Source organism: Mesoplodon densirostris, chromosome 18 (genome assembly GCF_025265405.1).
Source record: "Mesoplodon densirostris isolate mMesDen1 chromosome 18, mMesDen1 primary haplotype, whole genome shotgun sequence".
Lineage (NCBI taxonomy): Eukaryota > Metazoa > Chordata > Mammalia > Artiodactyla > Ziphiidae > Mesoplodon > Mesoplodon densirostris.
In genome coordinates, this window is record NC_082678.1 from 13335660 (window position 1) to 13354944 (window position 19285).

Below are 19285 nucleotides of genomic sequence, written 5' to 3' on the forward strand. Positions count from 1 at the left end.
ACAGAGGAAGCTGCCCCCGACCCCTCTCCCTGGGAGACAGGCTCTAGACATGCTGAGCAGTGTTTACTGGCAGGGCTCTCGCCAGGGAGTTAGTTCATCTCCAACGAGGCCATGGGTGTTGTTACCTGGACCCACTTTATTTTTTATTTTTAAAAATTTATTTTATTGAAGTATAGTTGATTTACAATGTTGTGTTAATTTCTGTATAGCAAGGTGATTCAGTGTTACATTTATATATTTTTTTCATATTCTTTGCCATTATGGTGTATTACAAGATATTGAATACAGTTAGTTCCCTGTGCTATACAGTAGATCCTTGTTTATCTGTTTTATATATAGTTGTATCCGTAATCCCAAATTTCTAATTTATACTTCCCCTACCCGCTTTCCCCTTTGGTAACCACAAGTTTGTTTTTTATGTCTGTTTCTGTTTCATAAATAAGTTCATTTATGTCATATTTTAGATTCCACATGTAAGTGATATCATATGGTATTTGTCTTTCTGTCTGATTTACTTAAGTATGATAATCTCTAGGTCCATCCATGTTGCTGCAAAGGGCATTATTTCATTATTTTTTATGGCAGAGTAGTATTTCATTGTATATATACACCACATCTTCTTTATCCATTCATCTGTCAATGGACATTTAGGTTACTTCCATGTCTTGGCTATTGTAAATAGTGCTGCTATGAACACTGGGGTGCATGTATTTTTTTTTTTTTTTTTTTTTCTTTTTGCGGTATGTGGGCCTCTCACTGTTGTGGCCTCTCCCGTTGCAGAGCACAGGCTCCGGATGCGCAGGCCCAGCGGCCATGGCTCACGGGCCCAGCCGCTCCGCGGCATATGGGATCCTCCCAGACCGGGGCACGAACCCGTATCCCCTGCATCGGCAGGCGGACTCTTAACCACTGCGCCACCAGGGAGGCCCTGCATGTATTTTTTTTAATAAATTTATTTTATTTACTTATTTTTGGCTGCGTTGGGTCTTCGTTGCTGTGCACGCACTTTCTCTAGTTGCATCGAGCTGGGGCTACTCTTTTCTTTTTTTTTTTTTTTTTTTTTTTTTTTTTTTTTTTTTGCGGTACACGGGCCTCTCACTGCTGTGGCCTCTCCCGTTGACACGCAGGCTCAGCAGCCATGGCTCACAGGCCCAGCCACTCTGCGGCATGTGGGATCTTCCCGGACCGGGGCACGAACCCGTGTCCCCTGCATCTGCAGGCGGACACTCAACCACTGTGCCACCAGGGAAGCCCTGGGGCTACTCTTAATTGCGGTGTGCAGGCTTCTCATTGCGGTGGCTTCTCTTGTGGTGGAGCACAGGCTCTAGGCATGCAGGCTTCAGTAGTTGTAGCACGTGGACTCAGTAGTTGTGGCTTGCAGGCTCCAGAGTGCAGGCTCAATAGTTGTGGCTCACGGGCTTAGTTGCTCTGCAGCATGTGGGATCTTCCCGGACCAGGGCACGAACCTATGTCCCCTGCCTTGGCAGGCGGATTCTTAACCACTGCACCACCAGGGAAGCCCTGCATGTATCTTTTCGAATTAGAGTTTTCACCTTTTCCAGATGTATGATAGGAATGGGATTGCTAGATCATATGGTAACTCTATTTTTAGTTTTTTAGTTGTTTGTTTTTAAATTGTTCCTGGTTGAAAATCAGTGGGTTTTTTCTTTTTTTTTTTTATTTTGACTGTGCTGGGTCTTCGTTGCAGCACGCAGGCTCTTCGTTGTGGGATTCTCTCTAGTTGCAGCGTGCAGGTTTAGTTGCCCCGTGGCATGCGGGATCTTAGTTCCCCAACCAAGGACTGAACCCACGGCCCCTGCATTGGAAGGTGGATTCTTAACCACTGGACCACGAGGGAAGTGCTATTTTTAGTTTTTTAAGGAAACTCCATACTGTTCTCCATAGTGGTTGCATCAATTTGCATTCCCACCAATGGTGTAGGAGGGTTCCTTTTTCTCTACACCCTCTCCGGAATTTATTTGTAGACTTTTAATGATGGCCATTCTCACTGGCGTGATGTCATACTTCACTGTAGTTTTGATTGGCATTTCTCTAATAATTAGCCATGGTGAGCATCTTTTCATGTTGTCCATCTGTGTGTCTTCTTTGGAAAAATGTCTATTTAGGTCTTCTGCCGGGCCCACTTTAGGAATGGATTCAAAACTCACGTAACTCACTTAAGACTCACCTCTTGTACTGGTCCCCCAGCCCCTAGTACAGCATGGTTTCCGTTATACCTGAGGTGGAAGGTCTCCAGGCTTCTAAGACTATTCACTAGGATGGGTTCCTGACCCCTCCACTAGGATGTCATAGACACAGTCCTGTGTGATGCACGGTAAAGGTTTGCTAGATTCATGTCTGTTTGGAGCAAACTGGCACCTTCTTCCAGGGGTTGGGTGCACTGCTCTCTGAAGCAAACTTTCCAAAATGTGCATTTTCCTCCCTGATTTTGGCTATAATTTCCCAGATTCCCTCTGAATCCCAAACAGAATCCAGCCCCTAACATCATCCCATAACAGAGTCCCAACAGTTTACAAGTGTCTTTCTGACACTGCCCTGCAGACGTGAAGCTCAAGACAGCACAGTGGTGGCCTGTGGCCTCCACGGCTGCTGAACCACCCGAGTGGGACTTTGCACAGCAAGACGGAACCCTATCAGAACCCCACCTTTTTTTTTTTTTTTACAGTCGGGGCACCCACCTCGGTCAGACCCTCTTCCACAAGAATTCCCTCTTTGTCATCTCAGCTGGTGGTCTGAGCCACAAACCTACAATGAGCCTGAGAGCGATCTCAAAACCCAAGCCCTGAAGATACACACTTCACTCACAAGATAGCCTTGCAGGCCTTGCCTCAGTCTGTTCTGGATGCCACCAATTATACAATTTCCTGGTGTTTCGGAAGCAAGTTAGATTTGAAGGAGGGGGAATGTGAGAGGACATGGGGACAATATTCCCCAACTCATTTGTGCCAGCTTATCCTCAGATGCACAGAGGGGCCTTCAGGGAACAGAACACTCCACAAACAGCAACTCTTGGGGGTCCAGTGGCCTTTGGGCCTGAGGTTTATACAATTCTGGCAACCCTTTATATAGGAATATATATACTTATGAATACAAAATTATATATAAAAGTAGATATTTTAGAATAAGCAATCGCAGCAAACTGCAGTTTAAAAATCTGACATAGGGTACTTCCCTGGCGTCCAGTGGTTAAGACTCTGCGCTTCCACTGCAGGGGGCACGGGTTTGATCCCCGGTCAAGGAACTAAGATCCTGCATGCTGCGTTGCACAGCCAAAAAAAAAAAAAACAGCTGACAGATACTGTGCCATCACAAAAGCGGGGAAACACCATAAAATTGTTGCTTGAGTGCCTGCCATACCTCTGAGGTACTCCCCGATATCTCTTGCCTTGACTGCACTCACTGGTGGCCTAAGATGCGGGACTCCAGGAAAGCTCCGGCCTTGGCTCTAGTCCCTGGTAATGCTGGGCTGACATGGGGGGCCACCATGGGGCAGAAGCAGCCGCTCCCTGCACCTGGCACAGCCCCCAGGCGTAGGCCCCCCCCATCCACCTGGTGGGATTCCTCAGCCCAGGGCCGGGGCCCCAGGAGGGGAAGGGGGGACCAGGGATGCCTGCTGAGAGGTTTGTGGGGGACAGGTTTCTCCCCAACATGCCTCCTGGCCCAGGCTGGGCCTGATCCAGGCACCAGATTTCGCTTGGAAGTTTCACGGCAGGTGTCCTGCTAGGGCAACCTCAGCCCCCGAGCACAGTGAGAAATTTCCTCCAACTGAAATACGTCCTTCCTGTGTCATCTTCCGTCAATCAGACACATTTTGTGCATGGAGAAATTTTATTTATTTTTTATGCCACTGCCACCACTGCAATGAAGAAACATCAATAACTCAGAGTTTTAAAAGGGTAATAATTAAAGTGATAGGGCCTCCCTGGTGGCGCAAGTGGTTAAGAGTCCGCCTGCCGATGCAGGGGATACGGGTTCGTGCCCCGGTCTGGGAGGATCCCATATGCCGCGGAGCGGCTGGGCCCGTGAGCCATGGCCGCTGGGCCTGCGCATCCGGAGCCTGTGCTCCGCAACGGGAGAGGCCACAACAGTGAGAGGCCCACATACCGCAAAAAGAAAAAAAAAAAAAAAAAAAAAAAAAAAAAAGTGATAAAAAAAAAGTCACAGTCCTCTCTCCTGTCCCACAAAAAACAGACTCTGAAGGCATAGTTCTGCTTCTGATTTCCACTGAGGGACCCTGACCTCTAAACGGAAACAAAAAGAAGACGAGAGGCAAACGTGTACGCACCCTATTGGAACCACCTCATGAAACACGGTCCTCTCCCAACACACGCATCCTCCAAGCTCTGAGCCAGAGCTAGTAGGGGCCACCAACTGGCTTCTTCCCTGAAATGCAATTTGACAGTTATCTTCAACCTCCCTTTACTGTTAACCAAATCTCACAGGGTGAGAAGAACAGCAGTTAAACTGGACCTGAGTCTCGTAGCAACAAGTCCTCAGGCCACACCTGCATCTGTCCTTATCTGGAAGCTCTGAGCTATTCTCTTACTGATCAAAGCCAAGAAAAAAAGTGTTCTTTTAAGAAACAACAGTTGTACCTATTTATTTTCGGAATATATTACAAAGGTTTCCTGGCAAACAGCTCCGATAAATATTGAATTATGATTTAAACAAGGGAAATAAACACTCTCACGCATCACTGAAACCACTGAAAGTGTATTCAAATTTTTCCATAAAGGGATTTGTTAGCATCAATGCCATTCATGAACATTTCTCACCACTGCAAGACTGAAGGAGGGAAACCACTGGATTAGTGCTGGTTTCTACGATGCAAATGAATGACAACTCTCAAGCTTTAGAAATCGGCAGTTGACGGGCTGCTAACAGAAGCAGTTCCCTGGCTCCTAAATCGACCAGGGACACTGAGGCGAGCAGTTTGGTCACTCCCAGAATGCATCCAGACCTGCTCCGCCTGCGGCAGGTCCAGGGGTGGCACACAAAGGAAGGGGAATGTGCTGGGTTTGGGACTGATCAGGAGGCGCTCCCAGGTAGACACCTTCACGTCTAGACCCAAGTCTGACCCACCAAGAAGCATTATCCCAGACAGTAGGCATTCCTGGAGAGCAGACGGGGAGCTGGTGGGAAGGTGCCCTTGGTGGCAGCACCTGGCACTCTGGCTACCACCCTTCTTTAACTTCGGGGCAGCTGCGGGCTGGACGCAGCCCGCCGTCCATTGGTCCCTTGGTTCACATCCAATTTCTAGTGCAGTTTTATCCAGCTATGAAGTCTAACCTTAGGGTGATAAAACCTTTATTCTGAGATGTCACGTACTTTATAAGGCTTGGAAAGTTGGTTTGAAGCTACTCCAGGGTGTGAAGAAATGGGAAGAATCCCTGAAGAAGAGGCTGAGGAGGAACCAGAGGCTGGCCACAGGCGTCAGGTTAGGATCTGGTAACCCGAACTCAGGCCTCCCTCCCGCTCTCATTTGATGAGATTCCTCATGATGCTGAGGGAGGATCCTCTGTACCCTGATCCAAAGTGATTCCAGTGGTTCAAGTAGTGGAAGAGCTGATACAGCTTAAGGCGCTTCTCGAAGCCTGGGGCCTTGGGGACTTTGCTGTGGTAGGCGGAGTAAAAGGAGCCACTGAAGCCCCCGAACATGCCGGCTATCGCCAGCTCATACTCTGAGTGGCCATAGAAGGAAGCTGGGTCAAAAATGATGGGCCCAGAGGAATCCTCCGCCACGTTTCCGCCCCAGAGGTCTCCGTGGAGCAGGGCTGGGACGATGTCCAGATCATGGAACAGGTCAGGGATCTTTAACTGCGGGGGAAATGCAGCCTTAGCAAAGTGACCGATGCACACGGGAGGGACACAGAGGCTTTTCTGAGTGTGGCTCCCAGCGCCCAAGCAGGGCCTGATCAGTGCACAGACGTGCCCAACTCCCATCCAGGCCCAGGCCCAGGTGGCTGCACCAGCTGCAGCACCTTCCCATCAGGCTTGCAGGGCATGATGGGCACAGGCTGGGAGGGGCGACACTCACCTGCAGAGCAGCCCAGAGCTCACGGGCCTCCCTGTCCCCAGACCCCTGTTCCAGCAGGTCCATCTGAGGCTGAATGCGCTGCCGGGCATAGAATGTGACCCAGTCCCTCTGCCAGTCGTTCACCTGTGTGGTTGACAGCAGAGCTCAGAGGAAAGCGCCAGAGCAAAGGCGGAGCAGGCTGGTCCCCAGAGGCGCCACTGCAGGGACCAGTGTAAAGGGGTGGAGCTGACCAGGCAGCCTGGGGTCTGGAGGACATGCTGGGACCGGCAGGTTCCCGGACAACCTCCCACAACATCTCAAGATCTGAACAGTGTGGACTGTGCCCCGTGGGATACTCAGTGCTCCCCTCCCAAGCAGCTACCTGCCTCTCCTCGGAGGTCGAGGCCGCCGTCTTACCCACTCAGCCCGAGTATGGCTCCCCAGGCTGAAATCCCCAGAGCAGCCAACCACAAAATCGTAAAACTCGGTTTAACTTTCTAACTTTCTAATTTTCACCCACCTTGAAATCCAGCATCCTAACTTGCTGGTCCTTCTCTGCTCCTCTGAGCTTACCTAGAATGTGAGGTGGATACTCCTCATATAGACTGCTTAAAATTAGCAAAGAAAAAAAAGGAGCAAAGACCTTTTACCAAATTTCACCAAAAAAGAGAAAGGGTGTGCTTTCCGCAGCTGTTTCTGAACGGCTGGCCTGACTGGGAAATGCAGGCAAAATGGTGGTGTCACTCACCTGGGGGAGGTACCCGCAGCATGTCACCACTTCAAAGCCAAACTGGTCCACAAAGGGCCGCTCCACTTGCCCACCTCCTTTCCCTTGCAAGCAAAATGAAACGAGAGAGATGACAGTCCCCTCGCTCCCTCGGGGCCAGCTCTGGGAGCCCAGAGAAGCTCTGAGGCCTGACCTCAGCGTGCCCTTCTCCACCTCGTGTCCTCATCCAAACAAGGGCCCTGGGCTCCGGGACCCAGGAACAGAGCCTGTCTCATCAGAGTCAACAATCCAGAACACCCACTCCTTCCCAGGAGAGGCACCAGAGGATGCTCAGAGGAGTGACCACACTGTCTCCAAAAAAGGAGGGAAAATCCACCCCGTAACCCATCAGGAAAGGACAGCTTTCAGTGGCCAGTTTAGCATTTGCCACTTATGAAAGATAAACTGCTGTACTTGTAAATGATCTCATCCTCTGCAGCTCCCTAAACTCAAAGCAATCCGGAAGAACTGAACTACATGTAAGTGGAAGGGACGAGGCCGTCTGTCTAACACAGTAGGTTCTTGGTCGTCTGTTCCTGGTGTGTCTGCTACTCTGCCTAGCAGAGTAACCATATGGGCTACACATGGATTATCAAACGTCAAAGGATGAAAATCCTGGAAGACACCCTCAGTGCTACCACCACAGTAAGCCCTAAAAAGGTCAGACGTGAGGGCTATCATTCTGAGTATTATGTGATTGTTCCTAGAAGAAAAGGCACGGTATGGTAAGCCAGAGAAACTTTGATAGGCTTTCTTCTGGGGAGTGAGAGGTCAAAGGAACCATAATATGACAGGATTTTGAGTTCAGGAAATACTTCCTGTCTTTCAAATGCATCTTAGAGACAATACACTAATTGTATTCACTGTGTTCACTGCACCCCAAACATGCAGCCTTGGGGTTTACATTCCTCTCCTGTAGCAGCAACACAGGTCTGACTGTACACAGCGGCAGCACACCTCCACCCACGCACCCATACTGGCCAGTTGTCTTCTTCTGGGGGGTTCCCTCGGGCCCACAGCCATACCCACTGTGCCAGCCTCCTTCTGGAGAGTCTCTCCAAGCCTCTTGTTGTCTAGGTGTAGATCTGCCAGCTGGGTTCCAAGCTTTGCAGCATGACTGTAAAAACAAAAGACAGCCACTAAACTCATGGTACAAATGGGGACCCACCTCCATTTGAAAGGTCTCAGGCCACACAAAGTAGGTGAGACAGTAAGGGTAAGAGTTTGTTCTGGTGAAGCAAGCGGGAGATGGAGGGCCTCATGTGAGTCTGAAGCCAGGTCCTTTGTCAGCATCTCACCCTGAAATTCCTCTCCTGTTTGCTTTCGGCCCACAGAGTACATGCTGCTTATTCTGCAGAACCCAGGATGTGCCGGGTCATGGGTTCCTTCTATCACATCCCGCAAAATTATACCCCCAAATGGAAGCTTCCCACTCAGAGAAAGAACAAACGCACCCAGAGGTGAAGGTGAAGCAAACGAACCTGCTCAGATACCGCATGTCCAAATGCTCCATCACCAGCATGCTGCCACCTCCAGGGGCATCGAGGACCTTGATGGGTTTGGGCACCTTCACTGTGCCTGTCTTTAGGATGGCAGTTAAACTTGCCATCTCACCTTCAAACATCCTTTTGGCCTGTCAGAGAAATAACCGGGGAGGGGAGGAGGAAGAGCAAGGCTCTGTGTAGACATGTTTTCTCCAGCACCACAACCAAGGCTGACTGCAGACTCAATAGAACAGACAGCTTTTCCACTTTTCAGTAGAGCGGATTACACGTTCTGAAGCTGCACAGGAATTAGAGGGATTGTACTTTCTAGTTTTGTATATGTTTATGCTGTCATTGATCCCAGTCTCCCCAAAGAGAAGAACGTATGCCTGCTGCAGAGCTGGACTGTGTAACCAGTACCTCAACCACAGTCCTGTCCCAGGGGGCCCTCAGGCACAGGCAGCCCCCATCTGCATATGCCAGGAAGCTGGCGTCACTTCTCACCCGAATGGACCACCAAGTCCTATGGCATCTCCTACCCGGCACTGGAAACCACCTCATCTCCACCACCTTTCCCATTTCCAGTCCAGAAGTCCTTGTTCCTGCTTTTGGAAGGCAAATCCCACCCTGGAACACACCCCAAGCTGTCACCCCACTTCCCTCATGACAGCCCCACAGGGCCTGGCCCTGCCCACATCCCCCCCTCATCTGGGCCCCGACCAGGGCTCCACCTCCACACTGACAGGCAGGCACACACACCCCTTGCGCTCCTGGATTACAGCCTTCTCTAAGTTCCCCAGAGATCCCTCGCCTCCTCCAGCCTGGAGACTTCCACACGCCATGTCACCTCTGCTTGGAACACCCCTCCCCCTTCTTTTGCCAAGTCAGCCCCTTCCCCGTCATGCTTCAGGTTTCAACTTAATACCAGTTTTGATTTCTCAGAGAAATCTTCCCTAACTTACCAGGCTAAGTAATTCCTCCCCTTTAAAGTATCTTTTTTTTTAAAGTAAAATTTCTACAGACGTATATGAAGAAAACTGCACAACTCAGAAGCATCCACCCAAAGTCAGCACATCCACGTGACGGCCACCCGGCATTCCTCTCCTCCCAGCCGCTGCCACCCCACCCGCACATTTGTCTGTCCGCTTTGTCATCTCCACAGAGGCAGATGGTCAGGCCTCTTCATTCCACACTGCATTTGTTACACTGGTGCATCAACAGTCAGAGTTTATTCTCTCTGCTGTGTAGAGCTTGCTGTGCAAATGTTCTAAAACGTGTTTGTCCAGTCGACTGATGAAGGACACTGGGCTTCCAGTTTGGGGTCACTACGAACAGTGTTGCCATGGACATTCTTCTACTTCTACTTCTCATAGTTACTAACTCTGTGACCTTGGTTTCCTCATCTGTAAAATGGGATTAATAACAGTACCAATTTCATAGGCTTGCTACCATAATTAACTGAGTTAGCAGCTAACAGTTACACAGTCCATTCTAAACACTTTACAAACATTATTATTATACTACTTTGGAGAGCTAAAGTTCCTGAGGAGGAAAACAACAACTGTGTCTTAAGGAGAATTTTCAGAGCATTCTCTGAAGACAAAGGAACACAGCTGGGCCCTGGCTATACTTTGTACTACAGCACTGGTTGTGCAGCGTAAAGGAAAGGATAAATTTTTTTTTTTTTTTTTGCGGTACGCGGGCCTCTCACTGTTGTGGCCTCTCCCGTTGCGGAGCATAGGCTCCGGACGTGCAGGCTCAGCGGCCATGGCTCACGGGCCCAGCTGTTCCACGGCATGTGGGATCTTCCCGGACCGGGGCACGAATCTGTGTCCCCTGCATCGGCAGGCAGACTCTTAACCCCTGCGCCACCAGGGAAGTCCCAGAATGGATAAATTTTTTTTTTTTTTTTTTTTGGCCACACCATACTGCATGTGGAACTTCCCTACCCAGAGATTGAACCCGTGCCCCCTGCATTGGAAGTGCGGAATCTTAACTAATGGACCGCCAGGGAGGTCCAAATTTTTTTAATTAAAAAAAAAATGTAGGGAGAGGCGAAGGATCTGTGAACACAGCTAGAGGCAAGGCTCCCTCACAGAAATGTCCACTACCATGTGGTCCTAAGTGTCTAACCCTAAGAACACTGCTCCTCCAGAATGGGACAAGGGCAAAGTAAGCATTAGCTGGGGTGCAGGGCTACAAAAGATCCAGAACTTAAGGGAGGAGCATGAGAGAAAGCCAACTACTCAAGCATGCAAAAGACAGATAAACATAATTAAGAGAAAAAACTTAGACCAGGTCATTCCAGCAGAGAGTGAGAAGGAAAGCAAATGAGCAGCTATGTAGTCTTCTCTTAGAAGTCTGGAAGAAGACATTTTCACCTCCTAAAAGGCAAAGCATAAAGACAGTCCTGTTTTCCAATCAATCAGCAAATGTTTCCGCTATGGGCAGTACATCTGCATAACTCACACAGGATATTCCCAAGCAAACTAGAAAGAGACATGTTTGAAACTATCTACCAAAGGATTAGAAGGAACTTATGTGAAGATTAGCAAAAAGAAAATGGACTCTGATGACAATAAAAAGCAAGAACCAGAAGAAACAGCAGTAGCAGAACAATGTTTAAAAAGCACTACTGAGGGGCTTCCCTGGTGGCATAGTGGTTGAGAGTCCGCCTGCCCATGCAGGGGACACGGGTTCGTGCCCCGGTCTGGGAGGAGCCCACGTGCCACGGAGCGGCTGGGCCCGTGAGCCATGGCCGCTGGGCCTGCGCGTCCGGAGCCTGTGCTCCGCGATGGGAGAGGCCACAGCAGTGAGAGGCCCGCGTACCGCAAAAAAAAAAAAAAAAAGCACTACTGAGAGATTCCATTTTAATCATCAGAAAGTTATTTGCTTCCCTGTAATCTACACCAAGTTCTGAATTATTACAAACACTAATGAAAGTGGAAATACAGCTGTGAAAAGGATGGAGCCACATAAGAGAAAAAGAACCCAGAGAAGACCTGTGGTGGAAAGTAAGGAAGGACACCTCCACTACATTAGTACTGACTGGGGGAAACCAATGTAAAAGAGCAACTTCAAGGACCATTAGTTCTCAAATTCCTATAAAAGGGATGTACAGGATGACACGCAGCCAACCTCTGTAGAACAGAGTTGAAGGGTGGTCTTGAGAGAACAGCATCGTTTCAGAAAGAGATCATCCCAAACCACTGAAGATGGGATTCTGCAATATGATTTCCAAAGAGAGGATAAAAGTGCTGAGGGTGTGTAACACGTAGGACTTGGTACTGGGGTCAGCACCTTCAGCCCTATTTGAAACAAGGCATTGTCCAGTCCTGCTCCTTGCCTACTGGAGCCATCCAGGGCCTCCCAGCTAACACTACAAGCATGACCCACCCAAAGTGCACAAAGAAGTGACATCAACACCCCGGGGTAAGCCAACTTCAGCAGGGAGGCTCACCTATTTTAGACAGGAACCCCTGAGAAAACGTTCAGATACAAACAGAATGGAGAGACAGCCGCAAGGGACTGAATGTTTGTGTTCCCCGAAAATTCAGAGGTTGAAACCTAACCCCTAAGGCGACGGTGTTAGGAGGCGGGGCCTTGGGAAGTCACCAGGCCAAAGGAGTGGAACCCTCATGAGGGGATTAGAGCCCCTATAAGAGACCCCAGAGAGCTCTCCTCCCCCTTCTGCCACGTAAGGACACAGTCAGAAGTGGCCTCCACACCAGGGAAGGAAGCCTCACCACCATCTTGGACGTCCGGCCTCCAGACCCAGAAATATACATGTTCGTGTTTAAAGCCGCCCAGTGTTTACAGCAGCCCGGCGGACGAAGGCTACATTACTTTCAGTATTCAGAAAGGGTTTTGATCTCTGCAAGTTCAAATAAACCCCAGGACAAGGGGCTTCTATTCCCTGTCCTTGTTCAAAACTCGCCAAACAATGAATTTTCTCAAGGCAGCGGCCACCTGGGCCGCGTGAAAACCACCCACAGCGTCCACGCGGCGGTGGGGCACGCGCCGGACGGGCCTGGACCCGCGCCGACCTCCCTGAGGTTCGAGAGGCCTTAGGGCTGAACCGCGGACCCCCCAAAACGCCAGGCCAGCCTGACAAAAAGACGGGTCACCGAACGCCTCCGCGGCCCGCAGACCCGGGCTCGGACGGCCCCGCCCGCGGACCCAGACCGGATCCCGACGCCGAGCCCGGACAGGGACCCGGCACCACAGTCCCCCGCCCCCTTCCCCCGCCCGCGGCAGCCCTGACCTCCGCCTTGGGGTTCACTTTCACAAACACTCGTCCTCTGTCCGTGTCGTAGCTCCGGCCCTGGCTAATGCACCCACCCCCCGAGTGACCCGTGGCCTTAACGGAGCCGCAGCCCAACTCCCGTTTCAGCAGGTCCTCCATGTCGCCCGCGCCCGGGCCGCGTACCCGCCTCAGACCGCACGCAGACGCCGCGACGCCGTGGAGGCGCGTGGGGATTGGGTGAGGGGCGGGAGGGCGGGACCGGGCCGTGGGAGCGCGGGAGGGATTGGGGGAGGGAAAAGAAGGGGCGGGACCTGGCCGCGGGAGCGCGCGGGGATGGGGGAGGGGACGGTCGACGAGAGGTGGGGCGGAGCCGCCTTGTACTCCCAAGGACCCTGAGACCCTGGTGGCTCTCCTCGCCACGGGATCGCCCTGGCCTTTCCCCTGACCTTACCTGTGACCTGCCGTTAACCTTGTGTGGCCCGTCCTGGTCTGGGGCACACCCCCTGCTCCAGCCCCCTCGTCCACGGCTCCAGGTTTGAGCGTCACCCCTCACAGGGGCTTTCCCGACCTGGAGGCTCCTGCAACACCCTCCGGGGTGCTATCTTTTCTGTTAGTTTATTTGCACTTGTTTATCCAGTTAGCATCAATCTACCCAACTAGACTTTAGTGATTTGAGGGTAGAATAAAGTCTGCTTTGCTCTGTATACTGAAAAAAAAATGTCCAACCTAAAAGTTGAGAGTTATGTTTTATTGGGGGCATAACTGAGGACTTAAGCTGGTGAAATAGCCTCTCAGGTGGCTCTGAGGGGCTGTTCAGAAGAGGAAAAGGAAGAGCAAGAATGTAAAGGAGTTTTTTTCAAAAACAAACAAACAAAAAAACTGGGTAGTCAAACATCAAAAGATTACTGCTAATTTTAAAAAAACAGACATCTCGAGTAAATGAATTTGGTGCTTTTCCGTGTATGAGAAGATGCGACAGTCTGGGCTTAGTGAAATCGTTCCTTTGATACGCACCCTAACTATCTAGGGCCAGTGTCCTATGTTCTCCATTCTGAATTCCTCAGGGTGCACAGTCGGGGATGGCTGCAGTGGCTGAGGGCTTGATGGCCTCAACGTCTTTTGTTTACTAATACGGCAGGCAGCATTCTTTGTCCACGGCTCCCCGTGTTAGTCAGCATTCTCCAGAGAAATCGAACCAACAGCGTGTGTGTATATATAGAGAGATTTATTTTAAGGAAATGGCTGTGAAAACTAATAAAGGGAAACCTGTTTTAAATGGAGTGGGAAGGCCAAAAGGGAGAGCTCTCACCCTGTCCACCCAGACACAGCCTGAAGGTAAAGATGTGTCACCAAGTGCCTCTGCCCTGTGGCCGCTCAGGGTCAATAACAGGAAAAACTGTTGATTACAGATCCCAACAGGAAGAATCATCAACAGGAAAGAATCCTCAATTACAGGCCTCACCAAGAAAGGTGTTCTTTGTATCTCCCAAAAGAAATCAATTACCCAAGCTGCTCAGCCAATGAAAACCAGTCATCACTTTCAACCCTCACAACTCTCACTTTCCTCCAATGGACTTTAGTTCAAACCAACCCCTCCAGGGACTTACTTCCCTGGTGGTCCAGTAGTTAAGACTCCATGCTCCCCCAATGCAGGGGGCCAGGGATTGACCCCTGGTGGGGGAACTGAGAGCCTGTGCACTGCAGCTAGAGAAGCCAGTGCGCCGCAACAAAGACCCAGCACAGCCAAAATAAGTAAATTTAAAAAAAAAAGAAAAAACAGCTCCTCCAGCTTCTTCCTTCTAACGTTCTTTTCCTTTCTTTGTTGGATTTGTCTGTGGCTTTTGCGGTAGCCAGCTTGTGCTGAATTGCAATTCTTTGCTGTTCCTGAGTAAACCCATTTTGCTGGTAAAACTACAGGGTGTTTTATTTTTTAGGTTAACAGGGCTCACACAATCGTGGAGGGGCAAGACCAAAATCTGCAGGGTAGGCCAGAAGAAGAGTTCTGTCGGCAGAATTCCCTCTCCCTCAGGGGAGGTCAGTGTTTGTTCTCTGTAGGCCTTCAGCTGAATGAATGAGGTCCACCCACCAGTCCACTGATTTAAATGTTGATCTCATCTAAAAAACACCCTCACAGAAACATCCAGAATAATGTTTGACACCAAATATCTGGGCACCATGCCCCAGCCAAACTGACACATAAAATTGACCATCACATTCCCCATTGTTTCTAGATGCTTACTTAGCATGATGCACAATGCCAGTCATGTCATGGACATTCACTAAGAATGTGCTAAAACAATGAAAGAATGAATAATTGAGGCTTTGAAGGTTGAAGATTTAAGGAATAAGAGCAGATAGTTGCGGATAGTTTGGACCAAACTTCCTGCTGAAAATAACTAGAAATGCTGATTAAAACAGTTTAAATACATCTAAAAAGCATTGGAGAGCTGACAACATAGCAAGGAACATTAGCCCCATATCTCTCCTCACTCACACGCCAGGGAAAGGTGGCTGCCTGCAAACCATCAGGAGAGCTCTACTCTGAACCAATGCTGCTGCACCCTGACCTCCAGCCTCTAGATCTATGAGAAAATACATTTCTGTTGTTTAAGCACCCAGTCTGTGGAATTTTGTTTTGGCAGCCCAAGTGGACCAATACACCAAGCATACTAGGGAGCAAGGTGACATGAGGTCAACACAACAGACAGTGGATAAACTCAGGTGCTGGCATTTTCAGGCCCACTTAATGCCATATAACTGTGCCTACTATGACCAAGGAAATAAGAGCCAAGCTTGAAAATATCTACAGGGAAGAAGAAACTAAAAAAAGTGACTAAGCACATTCTATAAAGAACCTGAGGGAATAAAATTTATGTTTTAAGACCGGACAAGAAAAAAATTTTTTTTGATGTGGACCATTTTTTAATTCTTTATTGAATTTGTTAAAATATTGCTTCTTTTTTTTTTTTTTTTTTTTACTTTTTAAAAAATTTATTTATTTTTGGCTGTGTCAGGTCTTAGTTGAGGCACATGGAATCTTTCCTTGCAGCGCCAGCCTCTCTCTAGTTGTGGCACACAGGCTCCAGAGCGCGTGGGCTCAGTGGTTGCTGTGCGTGGGCTTAGTTGCCCTGTGGCATGTGGGATCTTAGTTCCCTGAAGAGGGATCGAACCCGCGTCCCCTGCATTGGAAGGCGGATGGACGACCGGGGAAGTCCCTGCTTCTGTTTTCTATGTTTTGGTTTTTTGGCCACGAAGCATGTGGGATCTTAACTCCCTTACAAGAGAGCGAACCCACACCCTCTGCACTGGAAGGTGAAGTCTTAACCACTGGACCTCCAGGGAAGTCCCAGGACAAGAAAATTTAAGCATAACATACTTCCTGCCCATACTGGGCCCTCCGTAATGTGCATCTGCATTACACATTAACCAGACCTCCTCAAAGGTGGGAATGCCTGCTTGATTGTAAATATCAATTTTTTTCTACTTCTGACGCCAGCAATGTAACTCCTTAGAAGATTAATTTTTCCTTCCTAATTCTGTAAGGGATCATAGTGACCTACTGCTTGCCTGTACATGCAGATCTGGACTATATATCTTTGGTAATGTTTATGTAAAATCTCAGTGTGTCATTTTGATGTACGATCCTTTGTCTCAAAAATGTATCTGACTGTGCCTTCAACTTCTAACAGGTGGAACAGTCCTCAGAGATTTCTGAAAGACTGTCTCCCGGATTATAATCCTCAGGTTGGCTCGATTAGAATTCTCTATTTCCTCTTTAGACCGGCTATTGATTAATTTTTTTGTTGACAAACCAAAAAGAGCTTTTAGAAATTAAAAATATAATATTTAAAATTTTAAAGCCTAGGAACTTCCCTGGTGGTCCAGTGGCTAAGACTCCATGCTCCCAATGCAGGGGGCCCGGGTTTGATCCCTGGTCAGGGAGCTAGAACCTGCATGCTGCAACTAAGAGTTCGCATGCTGCAACTAAAGACCCTGAATGCCACAGCTGAAGATCCCGCATGCAGCAACAAAGATCCCTCATGCAGTAACTAAGACGCGGCACAGCCAAATAAATAAATAAATATTTTTAAAATAATAAAATAAAATTGTAAAGCCTAATGAACAGGTTCAACAGATTAGACACAGGAAAGAATTAGTTAACTGGAGGATGTCAGAGAATTGATGCAAAATGTGGTACAAACAGACTAAAGGGAAATTACAGGTGAGACTAAGAAACATGGAAAATAGTGAGTTCTAGTAGACATTTCACTGGAGTTCCAGAAAAGGGGAAGGGCAGAGGCCACAATTAAAGAGAAAATGGCTGAGAATTTTCTAGCACTGATGAAATACACCAAACCTTAGATCCAAGGTTCACCCAACATCTCAAGCTGGATAAATTAAAAGAAGTTCACATCTGGACTAATAACAATGAAATTGCAGAATACCAAAGAAACAGGAAATTTCTTAAAAATTCAGATTATTTTGAAAAGATTGATATCTGGGGGCTTCCCTGATGGTGCAGTGGTTAAGAATCCGCCTGCCAATGCAGGGGACGCGGGTTTGAGCCCTGGTCCGGGAAGATCCCACATGCTGCAGAGCAACTAAGCCCGTGCGCCACAACTACTGAGCCTGCACTCTGGAGCCCTCGAGCCACAACTACTGAGCCCACTTGCTACAACTACTGAAGCCCGTGTGCCTAGAGCCCGTGCTCCACAACAAAGACAAGCCACCGCAATGAGAATCCCATGCACTGCAACAAAGAGTAGCCCCTGCTCGCCGCAACTAGAGAAAGCCCATGCACAGCAATGAAGACCCAAAGCAGCCAAAAATAAATAAATAAATTTAAAAATAATAATAATAATAATGGGAACTATATTCAATATCTTATAATGACCTATAATGGAAAATAATCTGAAAAAGAATATATATATATATCACTGAATAACTTTGCTGTACACCAGAAACTAACACAGCATTGTAAATCAACTATACTTCAAAAAAAATTATCTTTGTACCTTAAAGGGGTAAATTGTTCTAATGTCTTTTTGTTGCTCCAGAGAAGGGTAAAAGTAATGATTATTTTCAATCTTTGATAAATTAAACATGCATATTGTAATTTCTAGGGTATTCACTAAAAAAAGAGAGTTCTTAACTTTCCTATTAGTAGAAGAAAAAATCAACTAATTCCATAGAGCGCTGGTGTCTCTTCTCCTTTGTATAAGGACTCCAGTCCTATTGGATCAGGGCCCCATCCTACGACCTCATTTAACCTTCATTGACTAGCTAAAGGCCCTATCGCCAAATACAGTCACATTTTGGATTAGGGCTTCAACATATAGATGGGGGAGTAGTGGAGGGCACACAATTCAATCTATACCACCAAGGTCTTTCACAAAAGTCAGGATGGTAGTTGGAACAGATGTTGTTGGTACCCCACCCATGTGCCTTCAACATTCACTGATCCCCAGCCCGCCAGCCCAGGGATTCCAGAGTCCCAGCTCTCTGGGACTCTGGGATAGTTTTCTCTGCCCCTGATGCTGGCCCAGTGTAGCATCTCCAGGATCACCTATCTCTGAGGCTGCCCGGCTGCTGAAGTTCCCCAGAGGGATGCACTCCAGTCACCAAACACCCTTTTCTGACCTCCTACCTCATTTCCCCACCCCCACAAAAGCTTGCTGGTGTCACCCTCATGTAAGCTGCTTGCACTTGCACCTTGTCTACTCTTGAGGGAGCCCAGCCCCGAGACAGCGGTTGCTGTCACACAGGAGGGAGGGTGTTGTATCAGGGAGGAAAGTGCACGGTTTCTGGCACACCAGCCATGCTGTATTTCTTGACCTGGGGGGTGATTTACAACTCAAGTGTTCACTTTATAATTATTTATTAAGTGGTACACATGTGTGTGTTTTCTTGCAATTTTCCATATGTATATTGTATTTCACAATTTTAAAAAGCAAAAATGAGCAGATGAAAATCTACAGATGGTAGCAGATGAGCTAATTAACACTTCAGAGGACAGTGAGGAGAATTTTTTAATTTTCTAAAGGTCATGGGGCACCTGAATCACAGCATCTGTCTAAGGTGGCTTGGTAACATGCAGGGTGAAGGCCTGTTATACCCTATCTTTCTCTGTGGTCTCAGCCACTTTAACTTCATGCCATGAACAGGAAAGTTTTCATCAAAACTATGCCATTGGGCTTCCCTGGTGGCGTAGTGGTTGAGAGTCCGCCTGCTGATGCAGGGGACATCGGGTTCGTGCCCTGGTCCAGGAAGATCCCACATGCCGTGGAGCAGCTGGGCCCGTGAGCCATGGCCGCTGAGCCTGCGCGTCCAGAGCCTGTGCTCCGCAACGGGAGAGGCCACAACAGTGAGAGGCCCGCGTACCGCAAAAAAACCCAAAAAAAACAAAAAAAACTATGCCATCACTAGTTAAGGTTTTGTTGAGAAATTACTTTCAAGAGTGAATTTTATCAAGCCAATTTAATTTCTGACCTCATTGAAATGGTTTATAGATTATTTTTTCAATTTCCGTTTGAATGAAATTATTTTCATCACATCAATTTAACTCTGCAGTCCTTTTTTTTTTTTTTTTTTGTACATAAAAGATTTTGCTGACTATGCACCTACTGTTATGAATGCTCTCCTGGAGCCATTATTTCTACCAAGTCTAATTTTCCTGAATCAAATATAAAGATCTAAATTTCATCCTGTACTTTTTTTTTTTTCTTGTGGTATGCGGGCCTCTCACTGTTGTG

At 48.2% G+C, this 19285-nt stretch overlaps 1 protein-coding gene across 1 annotated transcript; it reads right to left on the bottom strand.

Moving 5' to 3' along the window:
* Positions 1–4714: 4714 nt before the first annotated feature.
* On the bottom strand, positions 4715–12733 carry FN3KRP (fructosamine 3 kinase related protein). Its single transcript, XM_060082154.1, has 6 exons — positions 12552–12733; positions 8285–8436; positions 7829–7920; positions 6786–6868; positions 6059–6181; positions 4715–5838 (listed from the first exon to the last, which is right to left on the bottom strand). Exons 1-6 carry the CDS (start codon positions 12690–12692, stop codon positions 5500–5502), a joined length of 930 nt encoding a protein of 309 aa, XP_059938137.1. The 5' UTR covers positions 12693–12733; the 3' UTR covers positions 4715–5499.
* Between the last annotated feature and the right edge of the window lie 6552 nt (positions 12734–19285).

What these genes read in the sequence shown, in the direction of transcription:
- FN3KRP (XM_060082154.1), bottom strand. Translation starts at nt 12,692, where the DNA reads ATGGAGGACCTGCTGAAACGGGAGTTGGGCTGCGGCTCCGTTAAGGCC. An exon ending in AAGTGAACCCCAAGGCGGAG is followed by an intron (nt 8,437 to 12,551) that starts GTCAGGGCTGCC and finishes TTTCTCTGACAG; the next exon opens with GCCAAAAGGATGTTTGAAGG. An exon ending in AGCTCTGGGCTGCTCTGCAG is followed by an intron (nt 5,839 to 6,058) that starts GTGAGTGTCGCC and finishes TTTCCCCCGCAG; the next exon opens with TTAAAGATCCCTGACCTGTT.